General features: G+C 41.9%; 1 protein-coding gene across 8 annotated transcripts in view; it reads right to left on the bottom strand.

Moving 5' to 3' along the window:
- Window positions 1-277: 277 nt before the first annotated feature.
- OTULIN (OTU deubiquitinase with linear linkage specificity) overlaps window positions 278-15,432 on the bottom strand; it is a 40,247-nt gene continuing 25,092 nt past the window's right edge. For 6 of the 8 annotated variants that reach the window (XR_016220097.1, XM_051853560.3, XM_051853561.3 and 3 more), the window contains 2 exons: window positions 5,801-6,070; window positions 278-2,095 (listed from right to left, as the gene is read on the bottom strand). Coding sequence is in view for 6 of the 8 variants with exons in the window: in XM_051853560.3 (XP_051709520.1) it covers window positions 1,901-2,095; window positions 5,801-6,070 (465 nt within the window). In the remaining 2 variants the exon portion in view is untranslated. The remainder of the gene's footprint in view (window positions 2,096-5,800; window positions 6,071-15,432) is intronic. The other 2 variants (XM_089312630.1, XR_016220098.1) reach the window with 2 other exon arrangements.

The following is a 15,432-nucleotide window of genomic DNA, read 5'->3' as shown; positions in this document are numbered from 1 at the left end:
GCACATACTCTAACAGTATCATACTCAGAAATAAGAAAAAAATTAAAAAAAAAAACACTTCAGATTCACTTAGAACACTGTCAAAATGCAGAGAGTCACGAATGTTTATAAAATGCAGCAGCATATATGAAGCAACAGATTCTAGTTGCCTGAAGAACACAGATCCCTAGGGCCTATAATCCAAACATTTCAAGTGGTACTTTAAAGTGCTCAAAAACAAGTGCTAAGCATTTCCTGTTGTGCAGTTACAAACATTAAAATGACACATGAAAGCCAATAAAAAGTCGTTATCACTTTAATTTGGCTTCTGGGCACCTCCTTGTGGGAGGCACGGCTGCATTTCACAGTGGAAAACACAAAGCCTCTCTCATGCACATTCAGAGTAGGATTTGATTCCAGCACTCTATCAATAAGCATCTGGCAAAATCGGGTCAATATCATCAATGAGGTAATGGGATAAATAAAAAGTAACAGTCTAAAGCAATTTTGTGCATCCTGAGTTTTCTCAACTAAGACTTAATTTTCAAATATAAGCAAAACTTGAATTTTCAAAGGTTTGTCCATACTGAAACAGATAAGATAGCTTATACATTAACTTAGACCAAATAAAGATTTTTAATTTTAAAATAACTTTAGTATTTCAGAAAAAAACTACTTCACAAACGTTAAACCCATTCAGAACGTGTAGACCAATCCCACTGGTTCCTGTGAACAATCTCCACACTCCAGGCCTCTAATGGGCAATGTGGACCTAAGACAGACCCTGCTCAGCAGGGCTGCCCCCATTCCACCCCTAGGTTCCATCCAAACCTGTGTCAAGCAGGCGAAGTCGCGCAGGGCCCACTGTCTCCCAGTCTTCCCAAGTCAAGTCAAGGGCACGGGCAGCCCAGCCCCACCTTCACACTCATGTTTACCACCTGTTTCTGCAGAAACTTACTCATGAAAAAAACCTCAAGATGGGTTACTATCACTCATCCGCTGTGCCAGATGAGTTAGGTGGGACTGACAATAAATGTACTCTGAAACACACGTGAAGTAGGCATCCAGGTTGGCCCCACCTCTGCACTTACATAAGTGACTACAACCATTTGGCCTTGGTTTCTCCTCTAAAACCACAGGTGGCAATAAAATGTTCTGCCTATAAAACCAGAGTCTACAGAATAGGAGAACAGTGAACAGCCCCCAGTAGCCTGGCACTACTGCAAGCAGCGTGCATTCACACTGAAAGGCATTGCCACACAGACTCAAGTACACTGGGGACATCGGACACCTGTCACAGTGACATGGAGCGAGAAGTTCTTGGTTCCCTCACCACTCTCTTTAGCCTTCAAATAACTCACTTTTGGACCCAATTCTTAATTCTCACAATCTGTTTAAAATAGCCTTAATATGTAAATCCAAGCCACTCTTCTTCCTGAGACAGTGAGAGGATGTTATGACTGTGCCATTAACAGATCTACCCAGAACTGTACCACTTAAGCTGACTGCACAAAGATCACTATAGAGACCCATTACCACCAAAAAAAAAAAAAAAAAAAAAAAAATACTGTCTTAAAAAAATTAAAAAGCCAGTTCACCATTACAGTTTTGATTTGAGACATAAGAAACATATTATTCTCCAAGATGAGTCTCCTCTGATACAAAAGAATTTGCCTCCTTGGGAAGTTGTCATTTGCACCTTCCAGCAGATATATACTGAAGACCCTCCCTGCCCCCCAAAACGTACTATATCCCACACGAAGGGAAAGACTTGTTAGTCTTTATTAGCAAAAGTCTTCAGAACATTCCAGTCTAGTGCAGCGCTCCCATAGACTGTTCTCAGAGACCTGCAGGCCTGAGGCCAAGCAGAGGAGCTGCGTGGACACCTTTGCCATGTCGCCAGGTTGTACAGGTGCATCTCTCAAAGACTCGTCTCCTCACACACTCTGACAGGGACATTATAGTGTCGATCGTCCTCAGTGATGAGAGTCACCACAGGCCAGTCCTTGGGTGGGTCAGTGGGGTAGACTGTGATGAACTCTTCAGTGTTATACTTGGAGAGCCGGTACACCTGGATGGTGTGGTGCACGGCATAGGCAAGGAGGAACATTTCAACCTGGGAAGAAAAGGGCAAATGAGTATCCTGAGGGAAGCCATATGGGAACATGTAGCTTAGCATGGAGCTCCACCCATTGTCCCACATAACACATAACAATGGCAAAGCCCCAACCTTTTTTTCTCCCCTTTGGGAAAGCCCCAACCTTTGCTATACAAAAAACAAACAAACAAACAAACAAACAAACAAAAACAACATAAATAGGCAAGCAGATAATCAAGAATGGATGCTATGGCTCACAAGGGTATTTTAAAAACTTATCCAAGGGTATTTAAAAAGCTTGTGGAGAAAAGAAATTAAACAGTCAGTCTATTTTGGTGCAAATGCTGAAATCCATGTACATGGTGTCTTTTAAAAGTTCATGGAAGAGGCCAGCACTGTGGCACAGGAGGTTAATCCTCTGCCTGCGGCACCAGCATCCCATATGGGCACCAGTTGTAGTCCCAGCTGCTCCTCTTCTGATCTAGCTCTCTGCTAATGGCCAGGAACAGAACTGGAAGATGGCCCAAGTGCTTGGGTCCCTGCACCCACAGGGGAAGACTGGAGGAGGTTCCTGGCCGACTTAGAATCAGCTCAGCTCCAGCAGTTGCAGCCATCCGGGGAGTGAACCAATAGATGGAAGACCTTTCTCTCTTTCTCTCTCTCTTTTTTTCTCTCTCTCTCTCCTCTCTCCCTCTTTCTCTGCCTTTTCTTCTTCTTCTTCTCTCTCTCTGTAACTCTACCTCTTAAATAAATAAAATATTTTTTAAAAAAAAGTTCATGGAAAGCATTTCTTAGGAAAAAACTTGGCATAGATATGAAAAAAATTTTTGCATGAAACACATCTTTTAATTCTATTTTTCCATGAATTTTTTGAAGTACCCTTCCCTGTATAAATATAAAGAACTCCTACAACTCAATAACAAAAAATAACCAGTTTAAAAACTGGCCAAGGGGGCCAGCACTGTGGTGTAAGGGGTAAAGCTGCCGTCTGCAATGTCAGCATCCCATCCAGCTGTTATGGCCTGGGAAAGCAGTAGAAGAGGGCTCAGATCCTTGGGCCCCTGCACCCAGAGGGGAGGCCTGGAAGAAGCTCCTGGCCCCGGCCAGCTGTTGTGGCCATCTAGGGGGTAAACCCCCTGATGAAAGACCTCTCTCTCTACCTCTCTGTAATTCTGCCTTTCAAATAAATAAATTAAAAAAAAAACTGGCCAAATGATTAGAAGAGACATTTCTTCAGAGAAGATATGCAAAAGTGCCAATAAGCATGTGAAAAGATGCTCAACACAGGTTCATTAGAGAAATGCAAATCAAAACCACAAGGGAGGGGCCCAACATTGTGGGGAAGCAGGTTAACTTGTCAACTGCAATGCTGGCATCCCATAATCTCAAATGAGTGCTGACCCTGCTCATATGCCTAGGAAAGCAGAAAATGTCCCAAGTGCTTTGGGCTTCTGTCACCCACCTGGGAGACATGGATGAAGCTCCTGGTTTTGGCCTGGCCCAGCCCTACTTGGTGCAGCCATTTGGGGAGTGAAACAATAGATGGAAGATCTGTGTCTCTCCCTCTTTCTCTCTGCCTTTCAAATCAACAAATCTTTAAAAAAAAAAAAAAAAAGAAAAACCACAAAATGCATTTTCAAATGGTTAGGGTTTCTTTTTTTGCTAATGTGAACTTCACCTCAAATAAAACTGAAGCCAGTAAGCAGTGCTGGCAAAGATGTGGAGAAATGGACTTGGATGCACTGCTGGTGAGAATGCAAGGTAGTGTAACTGCTGTGAAACACTTTGACAGATCCTCAAAATGTTTAAAAAAAAAAAAAATCACATGACCCAGCAGTTCCACTCCTGGGTATAGCCCAGACAACTGAAAATTATGTCCACACTAAACAATGGTACACAAATGTGCATAGCAGAGTTATTCATAATTAAAATAGGGAAACAACCTAAATACCCATCAAACTGATGAACAGATGAATCAAGTATGATATAGTCATACAACAGAATTTTATCAATAAAAAAGAATGAAGTACTGGCATGACAAAATCTGGGTCAATCGTAAAAAACATTACATTAAATGCAAGAAGCAAGTGACAAAAGTCCACATGATAATGATTCCATTTCTATGAAATGTCCAGAATAGGCAAATCTTGAGAAAGAAAACAGATAAGTGACTGCCAGAGCTGGGGAAAGGTGTGATTGTAAGGGGATCTCTTTTGAGGGCTTACAATGGTCTAAAATTAGACGGATGGGACAGTTTAAAAGGGTAAGTTTCATGGTACGCAAGTTTTATTTCAAAAAAGCTGCTATTTTATTTTCAGAGTTAGAGAGAGGGATAGACACAGAGAAAGATCTTCCATCTGCTGGCTCACTCCCCAAGTGGCTGCAACAGCCAAGGCTAAGCCATCATGTGGGTCCCCAATGTGGGTGGCAGGGGTCCAAGTACTTGGGCCATCTTCTACTGCTGTCCCCAGGCCATTAGCAGGGAGCTGGATCAAAGTGGAGCAGCCACTTGACATGCCGGTATCACAGGTGGCAGAATTACCCACTACACCACAATGCCAGCCCCCAGGCAGCTATTTTAAGACATGGATTTCTCATTGCAGCAGGCCTTGAGAAGGTCTCCAAAAGGAGTAACTTCAGTCTAATATGTGAACCATGCTCCACCAAGCTTTTCAACACAAGGTATTCACTGTGGTTCAGGAGACGTATGTAATCCACGTTAGAATTACAGACAACTTTCTAAAATAAACACCATCCATCCTGCCTGATGCAGCAGTGATCATCAGCCTTTGCTCTTTGCTACACTCTAGGACTAACAAAGGAACAGGCATGTCCTTGCAAGATGACATCCAGAAGAACCCAACCCAATGAGTGCTCTATTCCATGCCTTTTTAGGAATGGCAAGGGCAAGAGTCAGTCATGTAAGTAAGAAGGTAGTACTTTGGACAACCTCTCTGCCACTTCAGTCGTGGGCTCCTGCACTAAAAACTTTTTAGGGAAAAACACACCAAAGAGAATATACCGAATGGTGACTGATCTGTTGGTTTAAGGGACAGTACTGCACTGGGTCTCTGCATCAAACTCCAAACTGTCGATGGTTCAAGAGCAGATAGGCTCTACTGTCTACGGTGACTCCACTTCTACCTTTAATCTGGGTGCAACTGCCATGATTAAATAAGCCCCTTGAAATGGCTCTTCCAAGTGCTTTACCTATTTGCAGCCTCCCAAAGCCAATGGTACTGATGCCATTCAACAGCTTACAAAAGCAAGCCCAGGTTGAGATGACAGTGGTGGTTATAAAATTTGTGTAAAATTCTTTGATGTTCCCTACTTGAAAAGATGGAGCCCAAATCTCTTCCCCTTGAAAATGGAATGGATAACCTGTCACAAAATGTGATGTGCAGCGTGACTGCCACTTACATCATGAAAAGACTAGACCATAAAAAGCACTGTGGCTTCCTCCTTGCTCTCTGCTCAAATTCCTCTGAGAGAAGAAGCCAGCACCTCTGTGGAGAGGCCCATGAGGTGAGACACAGGAGCCTCCTGCCAAAAGCCATGTTAAAAGTAGATCTTCTAGTCCCGGTCACAGCTTCTGATGACTGCAACGTCATGAAACCCTGAGCCAGAGCCACTCAACTAAGTGGCTCCAGAATTCCTGGCCTATAAAAATAGCAAAATCATGATTGATGGTTAAAGCACTTTTCCCCCAACGGCATAACTCACCTGTTCAAGGCCACCAGTGTGTCCCACCTGGTTTAGGTGGTTCCTCAGCAGCTGTCCAGGGTCATTTGATGTGTCCCGGGCAAACAAGAGCACAGAGAAAAATGGTACCTCCTTTCCCTTCTCTTTGTCATCATATAGTTCAATGGCTCTGTTTAGCATTAGAAATTTTACAGCTTCATAGAAGCTGTATTCCTCCTCCTCATTTGTGAACAGTTCATCACATGCTCTCTGCCTTGCTTCAGAAGTTCTCATTTCAGCCAAGCCTGCCCACTACAATAAGAAAGTTACACAATAGTTAGAATGGTTACTCTGAAAATCTCTGGTATCTCCACACTATGAGCACAAAATTATTTTCAAAAATAGGCTACCACATGCTGGTGTTATAGCATAGCAGGTTAAACTGCTGCTTTCCAGTCCTCACAGCAGACTCCTAGAATGACATTCGCTGTAAATAACACTCTGACCTCAGAATCAACCCTTAAGGCTTCCTGGTCTGGCTGAAAGGCCTGTGAGAGCATCTCAGGCATGCAAAGCCAAGACTCTGTGGCAAAAATTATCATACACAGAGAATCTCTGTGAGACCTCAGTGGAAAGAAAGGGCCATCAAAGAAGGAGGTACTTTTCTCTGAAGGGAGGAGAGAACTTCCACATTGTTTATGGCCATGTCCAAATACTGACGGAATCTATGGTCACAAAAAGCTTCCATAGCCTTGGCAGCCCATGGCAAGAGCCTCGGGTGATCACTGACATCATAAATAAGAGTGTTAATTGTTAAAGGAACAACAGAAGTCACTGTGCACTTACTCCCCAAGTAGGACCTCCGTCCTTAATGACTTGTACTATGAGAATCGACTGCAAATCTTGTTCTCAAACTATGCTCTATATGTTATGTGGGGGGGAGGGGGGTGCAAACTGTTGAAATCTGTGCTTAACATGGAGATGGTCCTCTGTATATAAAATCAAACTAAAAATGAACCATAATGAAGAAGGAGATGGGAGAGGGAGAGGGAGAGGGAGGTGGGATGGAAATCGGGGTAGGAGGGTCGGTATGGGGGAAAGAACCACTATATTCCTAAAGTTGTACCTATGAAAAAATGCATTCATTAAATAAAAACTTTACAAAATAAATAAATAAATAAACTGCTGCTTCCAATACCAGCATCCCCTATCAGAGTGCCAGTTCAAGTGCCAGATATTCCACTTCCAATCCAGCTTCCTGCTGACATGCCTGGGAAGACAGCAGAAGATGGCCCAAGTACTTGGGCTCATGTCACCAATGTGGGAGACCTAGATGGAGTTCCTAGCTCCTGGCTCCAGCCTGGCCTGACCTGGCTATTGCAGTCATGTAGCGAGTGTACCAGAGAATGGAAAATCTCTGTTGCTCTGCCTTTCAATTAAATAAATAAGTCTAAAAAGAAAGTAGGCAACCATGAGTCACTTACCAATGCTCATAGCATCCAAGTTTCCAGCTCAAACAATGGTACTCTTCAGATCACATAACTCCTTATTCAGCTTTTCCCCCCAACTAATTTGACATAGAATTGCAGAGCAATAAGCAGAAGCACTGAGGAATGGAAACGTCAACTCCCTAAGTTCCCTGGAGAAAGACTTAAGTCAACAAATAGAGATGCTCATCATTAAGCTAACAGGCAGATGTAAAGCCGGCAGGGGCATGAGGTGTGCACCTACACTGACTCCACCTTCCAAAAGGTTTACAGAAGCAGTTTCCATCCACAAACACAAAGCTACGCCTTCACAACAGAAGACAGGCAAGGCAGATGAGGGGTCTCCTGAATATCAAGTCTACACAATTCTCCCCCTCTAGCCTTTTAAAAATATACATAAGCATCAAATGATTAAATCTTCTCAGGAAACTTTTATGACTCCTGATTTAAGAATAAAGCAATTGTGTGTTGTGCGTGAGGCATCCAGCTAACATAGGCAAACCCCAATAAGTGGTCAGGAAACCCCTATAAAACATACGTGCTCTAAGTTAGAGTGAGTGAGAATCAGAGATGCCAACATAAACACCAATCCTTATGAATAACCAAACACAGTGCTCTTCTGAAAAACCATTACAGAATTTAAATTCAAGAGTAAATTTTAACGGTCATGAATTATACAGAACTCTCTCTCCAATATGTAAACTAAAAGCTGGAATATGCCGTATCTCATCTTCGAGTAGACAGCTGGCTGTCAAGAGCATGAATACAGAATCAGACAATTGGGATAGAGTCAAGACCTCACCACTGAGAACTGGCAGTTTTCTCAGAGCATCTAACCAACCACTCAGCCCTGGTTTCCACAACTGTACAGTTGTGGGGAATACTACAGCAACATCTTTGTAGTTGTGAGTTAAAGAACTTTTAGGAGAGCCTGGCACAAAATAAGTCTTATTAATCCTGGCTCAGAATATCACAAAAAATAATCTTGGGGCCCTCATTGTTGCATAGGTTAGGCTGCCGCCCAGTATACCAACATCCCATAAGTCCCAGTTTCTCCACTTCTGACCCAGCTCCCTCCTAATGTACCCGAGAAAACAACAGAAGATGGCCTGAATGCTCAGGCCCCTCCCTGCCAGCCATTGTGAGAGACCTGAATGGAGTTCTCAGCTCTTGTCTTCACCCTGACCCAGCCTCAGCTGCTGTGACCATTTGAGGAACAAACCAGTAGATGAAAGAGTCTAACTCTGCCTTTCAAATAAATAAATCTTTTAAAAAGTAATAACTTGGATGTGACACAGACGACCAGCAGGGAGAGCAGGGACACCCAGGGCTCCGAGTCCACACATCAGTGCTGGAAGGGGAGGTGAGCAGAAGTAACCCGAGACATTGGCGGGGAAACGGCGGACAGAATCTAGAGGGAAACGGGCTTGAAGCGGGAAAGTTCACCAGACTGACTACAGGAAAGAAGGAAAAAAAAAAAAAGGTGGGGGGTACTGGTACAGACGAGTTTCTCTCTCGGCCAACCTTGCAAAGGTGAGCAAGAGACAAAGAGCAGGACCAACTCTAGATATACATAACAAAAGGGGAGAGCTAAGGAACTGAGGCGCTACAATTCAGTAGCCTAGGAAACCCAGTGGGAGTCCGCAGGAGAAACTGAGCCCACACAGACTCTTTAGGTAGAAGCCAGAGATTGGAAGCTAAATACCATCAATTCTGCTCAGCTGTGCGGTATTACTTACCTCCTCCTGAATAAAAAAATAAAATAAATAAATAAATAAAAAGAGAGATTTACCACATATAACCTGAGGGTGTCACCTCTGCACACCCGTAACCCAGAAGAACCAAGCAGAGCTCTCAGGCCACACCCATCTCAAGCCTCCAAGGCTCCTCCAACAGCAGACAGTCCACTTAACACAGACATAGCATTAAAAAAAAAAAAAAAAAAAAAAACTCACAGTGAGGGAAGAAGAATTAACAATGCCAACCAACAAACACAAACATCGAGGAAACAAGATCAACGATGACACTATGATGCCTTGAAATAAACAAAACACCCCAAGCCAAGATTATGAAGATGATGAGATAGAAGAAATGCAAGATACAGATTTCAAAAAATTTATCATAAGAACATTTAGAAGTTTTCAAAAGCAAATCCTTGAACTACAGAAATCCTTATTGGACAGGATTGAAAATCTCTCTCATGAAAATGAAATTTTAAGGAAGAATCTAAATGAAACTCAGAAACTAGTAGAACAGGAAAGTGTGATAGTGAAGAGAAATCAAAATGAAATGAAGAGCTCAATAGATCAAATAACAAACACATAGAAAGTCTAAAAAACAGAGTCAGTGAAACAGAAGAGAGAATAACAGACTTAGAAGACAGAGAACAGGAAAGGATACAGTCAAACCAAAGAAAAGAAGAGGAAATTAGAAATCTAAAAAATATCATTGGGAATCTACAGGATACTATTAAAAAAACAACATTCGAGTTCTAAGAGTTCCTGAAGGCATGGAGAGAGAGAAAGGATTAGAAGGTCTCTTTTTAGTGAGATACTAGCAGAGAACTTTCCGGGTTTGGAGAAGGACAGAGACATCCTAGTACAGGAAGCTCATAGAACCCCCAGTAAACATGACCGGTTGAAACAGTAATAAAGGCCCTCCCAACAAAGAAAAGCCCAGGATCAGATGGATTCACTGCTGAATTCTACCAGACATTTAAAGAAGAACTAATTCCATTTCTTCTCAAACTATTCAGAACAATCGAAAAAGATGGAATCTTCCCAAATTCTTTCTATGAAGCCAGCATCACCTTAATCCCTAAGCCAGAGAAAGATGCAGCACTGAAAGAAAATTACAGACCAATATCCCTGATGAACATAAACGCAAAAATCCTCAATAAAATTCTCGCCAATAGAATACAACAACACATCAGAAAAATCATCCACCCAGACCAAGTGGGATTTATCCCTGGTATGCAGGGATGGTTCAACATTCGCAAATCAATCAATGTGATTCACCACATTAACAGACTGCAGAAGAAAAACCATACGATTATCTCAATAGATGCGGAGAATGCATTCGATAAAATTCAACATCCTTTCATGATGAAAACTCTAAGCAAATTGGGTATAGAATGAACATTCCTCAATACAATCAAAGCAATTTATGAAAAACCCACGGCCAGCATCCTATTGAATGGGGAAAAGTTGGAAGCATTTCCACTGAATCTGGCACCAGACAGGGATGCCCACTCTCATCACTGCTATTTAACATAGTTCTGGAAGTTTTATCCAGAGCCATCAGACAAGAAAAAGAAATTAAAGGAATACAAATTGAGAAGGAAGAAGTCAAACTATCCCTCTTTGCAGACTATATGATTCTTTACTTAGAGGATCCAAAGAACTCTACTAAGAAACTATTGGAACTCATAGAGGAGTTTGGCAAAGTGGCAGGATATAAAATCAATGCACAAAAATCAACAGCCTTTGTATACACAAGCAATGCCATGGCTGAGAAAGAACTGCTAAGATGAATCCCATTCACAATAGCTACAAAAACAATCAAATACCTTGGAATAAACTTAACCAAGGATGTTAAAGATCTCTACGATGAATTACAAAATCTTAAAGAAAGAAATAGAAGAGGATACCAAAAAATGGAAAAATCTTCCATGCTCATGGATTGGAAGAATCAACATCATCAAAATGTCCATTCTCCCAAAAGCAATTTATAGATTCAATGCAATTCCAATCAGGATACCAAAGATATTCTTCTCAGATCTAGAAAAAATGATGCCAAAATTCATATGGAGACACAGGAGACCTCGAATAGCTAAAGCAATCTTGTACAACAAAAACAAAGCCGGAGGCATCACAATACCTGATTTCAGGACATACTACAGGGCAGTTGTAATCAAAACAGCTTGGTACTGGTACAGAAACAGATGGATAGACCAATGGGACAGAATAGAAACACCAGAAATCAACCCAAACATCTACAGCCAACTCATATTTGATCAAGGATCTAAAACCAATTCCTGGAGCAAGGACAGTCTATTCAATAAATGGTGCTGGGAAAACTGGATTTCCATGTGCAGAAGCATGAAGCAAGACCCCTACCTTACACCTTACACAAAACTCCACTCAACGTGGATTAAAGACCTAAATCTATGACCTGACACCATCACATTATTAGAGAGCATTGGAGAAACCCTTCAAGATATTGTCACAGGCAAAGAGTTTCTGGAAAAGACCCGGGAGGCACAGGCAGTCAAAGCCAAAATCAACTATTGGGATTGCACCAAATTGAGAAGTTTCTGTACTGCAAAAGAAACAGTCAGGAGAGTGAAGAGACAACTGACAGAATGGGAAAAAATATTTGCAAACTATGCAACAGATAAAGGGTTAATAACCAGAATCTACAAAGAGATCAAGAAACTCCACAAAAACAAAACAAACAACCCACTTAAGAGATGGGCCAAGGACCTCAATAGACATTTTTCAAAAGAGGAAATCCAAATGGCCAACAGGCACATGAAAAAATGTTCAAGGTCACTAGCAATCAGGGAAATGCAAATCAAAAGCACAATGAGGTTTCACCTCACCCCGGTTAGAATGGCTCACATACAGAAATCTACCAACAACAGATGCTGGCGAGGATGTGGGGAACAAGGGACACTAACCCACTGTTGGTGGGAATGCAAACTGGTCAAGCCACTATGGAAGTCAGTCTGGAGATTCCTCAGAAACCTGAAGATAACCCTACCGTTCAACCTAGCCATCCCACTCCTTGGAATTTACCCAGAGGGATTTAAATTGGCAAACAAAAAAGCGGTCTGCACCCTAATGTTTACTGCAGCTCAATTCACAATAGCTAAGACCTGGAACCAACCTAAATGCCCATCAACGGTAGGCTGGATAAAGAAATTATTGGATATGTACTCTTTAGAATACTATGCCACAGTAAAAAACAGTGAAATCCGGTCATTTGCAACAAAATGGAGGAATCTAGAACACATCATGCTGAGTGAAATAAGCCAGTGCCAAAGGGACAAATATCATATGTTCTCCCTGATCGGTGACAACTGACTGAACACCAAAAAGGAAACCTGTTGAAGTGAAATGGACACTATGAGAAATGGTGACTTGTTCAGCATAGCCCTGACTGTTAATGAACAATTTAATACATTATCCCTCTTAGTATTTTTTTTTGTCTGTTCTACTTAATACTATTGGGTTAATTCTGTAATTAATACACAGTTATTCTTAAGTGTTGACATTTAACTGAAATGTGATCCCTGTTAAATATAAGAGTGGGAATAAGAGAGGGAAGAGATGTACAATTTGGGACATGCTCAAGCTGACTTGCCCCAAATGGTAGAGTTAGAAACATACCAGGGGATTCCAATTCAATCCCATCAAGGTGGCATGTACCAATGCCATCTCACTAGTCCAAGTGATCAATTTCTGTTCACAATTGATCATAATGAAAGAACTAAGAGTCAAAGGGAGCACATAAACAAGTCTAGTGCCTGCTAATACTAACCGATAGAATAAATAAAGGGGAGAGTGACCCAACATGGGAAGCGAGATACACAGCAGACTCATAGAATGGCAGATGTCCTAAACAGCACTCTGGCCTCAGAATCAGCCCTAAAGGCATTCGGATCTGGCTGAAAAGCCCACGAGAGTAATTCAGGCATGGAAAGCCAAGACACTCTGGGGGAAAAAAAAAAAAAAAGACCTAAATGAAAGATCTCTGTGAATAAGATCCCAGTGGAAAGAACAGGTCTTCAAAGAAGGCGGTACCTTTCTCTGAAGGGAGGAGAGAACTTCCTCTTTGACTATGACCTTGTCTAAGTAAGGTAAGAGTCAGTGAACTCAAAAGGCTTCCATAGCCTTGGAAACTCATGACTGGAGCATAGGGAGATTACTGATGCCATAGACAGGAGTGTCAATTTGTAAAGTCAACAACAGGAGTCACTGTGCATTTACTCCTCATGTAGGATCTCTGTCCTTAATGTGCTGTACATTGAGATTTAATGCTATAACGAGTACTCAAACAGTATATTTCACTTTGTGTTTCTATGTGGGTGCAAACTGTTGAAATCTTTACTTAATGTATACTAAACTGATCTTCTGTATATAAAGAAAATTGAAAATGAATCTTGATAAGAATGGAAGGAGAGAGAGAGTGGGAAAGGGGAGGGTTGCGGGTGGGAGGGAAGTCATTGGGGGGGGGGGCAGTGTAATCCATAAGCTGTACTTTGGAAATCTATATTCATTACATAAAAGTTAAAAAAAAAAAGTAATAACTTGGGGGCCAGCACTGTGGTATAGCAGGTTAAACCACCATCTGTAGTGCTGGCATCCCATACAGGTGCAGTTCGAGTCCTGGCTGCTCCATTCCAATCCAGCTCCCTACTAACATGCATGGGAAAGTAGCAGAAAACAGCCCAGTGCTTGGGCCCCTGCACCCATGTGGGAGATGAAGCTCCTGGCTTTGGTTTGGCTCAGCTCTGGGTGCTGCAGCCATTTGGGGAGGGAATAAGTAGATGGAAGATTTCTACCTATGTCTCCCTCTAATCATGACTTTTACAGAAGTCCTTAATAATTTAAGTGTAATTATGAACTGGCATCACTTAAGCCATTTTTCCTCCAACATGATGGTCTATTTGTAGTAGACTTGCCTAATAATACAATTAATACAATAACAGCAATTTCACAAGACCTTAAAAAAGACGAAAATGAAACTGCCCTGGGGCTGAGCTGAAGCGTTCTCCCTCAACCCTTTACCAGCTCAGAAACTGGGTATGCTCCAGTCCCTACCCCCCCAAAATCATGTGTTCTACTCATCAGGTAATGAGAACAGAATTTCTCTTTCCTTGTTTCTCTTCCATTTCTTTACAATTGAAGATAGATTTAAAAACTACTGGACTTTGACAATGTACTTTCCAGTAATCATTTCCTAACTTTTTAAGCAAAATCTAGGTGCCAGGATATCATGGCCTCAGTTCATTCACTCAACAAAACAGACACCAAATGCCTGTTATGTGCCAGATACTGGCTGCAAAGGACAGTCTCTCATGGAGCCAGAAGTCTAACAGGGCAACATGGTCCGCTCTCAAGTAAACAGATCCTACCTGGATGCAGTAGGGGCTGAGAAGGACCTTTAAGTCCATGTCTGACCCCTCCTTACCTGCCATCCTCTCCACTGACAAAGCCTAGAACAACTGACAGGCCCTCAACTTGGGGTTCCTCATAAGGAAGGTTCTGAGCTGCTCTGAGCCAGTGACCCAGGGGTCAGTGCAGATCAGTGTGCAACTGGGACATCCAATCCAAAGGAGACAGTGGAAAGCCAGAGAAAGGTAAAATTTTAACACTAATTCAAGGGGAAATAAGCAGATCAAGTTCTCTCTACAATTCTGTGCCAAAGAAACCCTTACAACAGTTTTCAAAAGACAAGTTACTGAATCTATTCATCGGAAAATCAGAAAAGAAATTAAGCCAATCTCATGGACAGAATTTTCAAACATGGGAAGAATTTAATAAACCAATATCACTGAGAATACTACAGTATAAAGATAGATTGAGGTAGGCATCTGCACAGTGATTAAGGCACTGCTTAGGATACCCATATTCCATATCAGAGTACCCGGTTTGATTCTTGGCTACTATACTTCTGATCCAGCTTTCTGCTATTGTGCACCCTGGGACCAGCAGGTGATGGCTGAATTACCGTGGGTCCCTGCTATCCACAAGGGAGACCCAGATGGAGTTCTGAGCTTGTGGCTTCAGCCTGACTCAACCCTGGCTACTGTACGCATTTGAGGCATAAACCAGCAGATGTAAGATCTCTGTCTCTCTCTCTACCTTTAAAATAAAATGAAAATAAAGAAAAGTAAATTCTAAAAAATGGACTAAATGTTATCCCTGAAACTTATAATTATGACTTAGAACAAAACTACACTTAAGAAAACTAAACATTTCATTAGCCAATATATTATTTCATGGCATCTCCTCCAACAATATATAATGCTGATTTCTCCATTTCACCAAAGATCTCATTGGAATAGTTTGTGTTCACTTAAAATTATGAAGCCTAAAAATGAGCCACGAGCATTTGACAATGTACTGAGTCAAGACAGAACCAGCATGCTAAGGCCTTCAGGGGCAAGAGCGTCACACT

Source organism: Oryctolagus cuniculus, chromosome 14 (genome assembly GCF_051225735.1).
Source record: "Oryctolagus cuniculus isolate XC-2025 breed Fujian yellow rabbit chromosome 14, ASM5122573v1, whole genome shotgun sequence".
NCBI lineage: Eukaryota > Metazoa > Chordata > Mammalia > Lagomorpha > Leporidae > Oryctolagus > Oryctolagus cuniculus.
The sequence above is the reverse complement of the archived record's forward strand: the minus strand, read 5'-3'. Positions and strand labels throughout refer to the sequence as shown.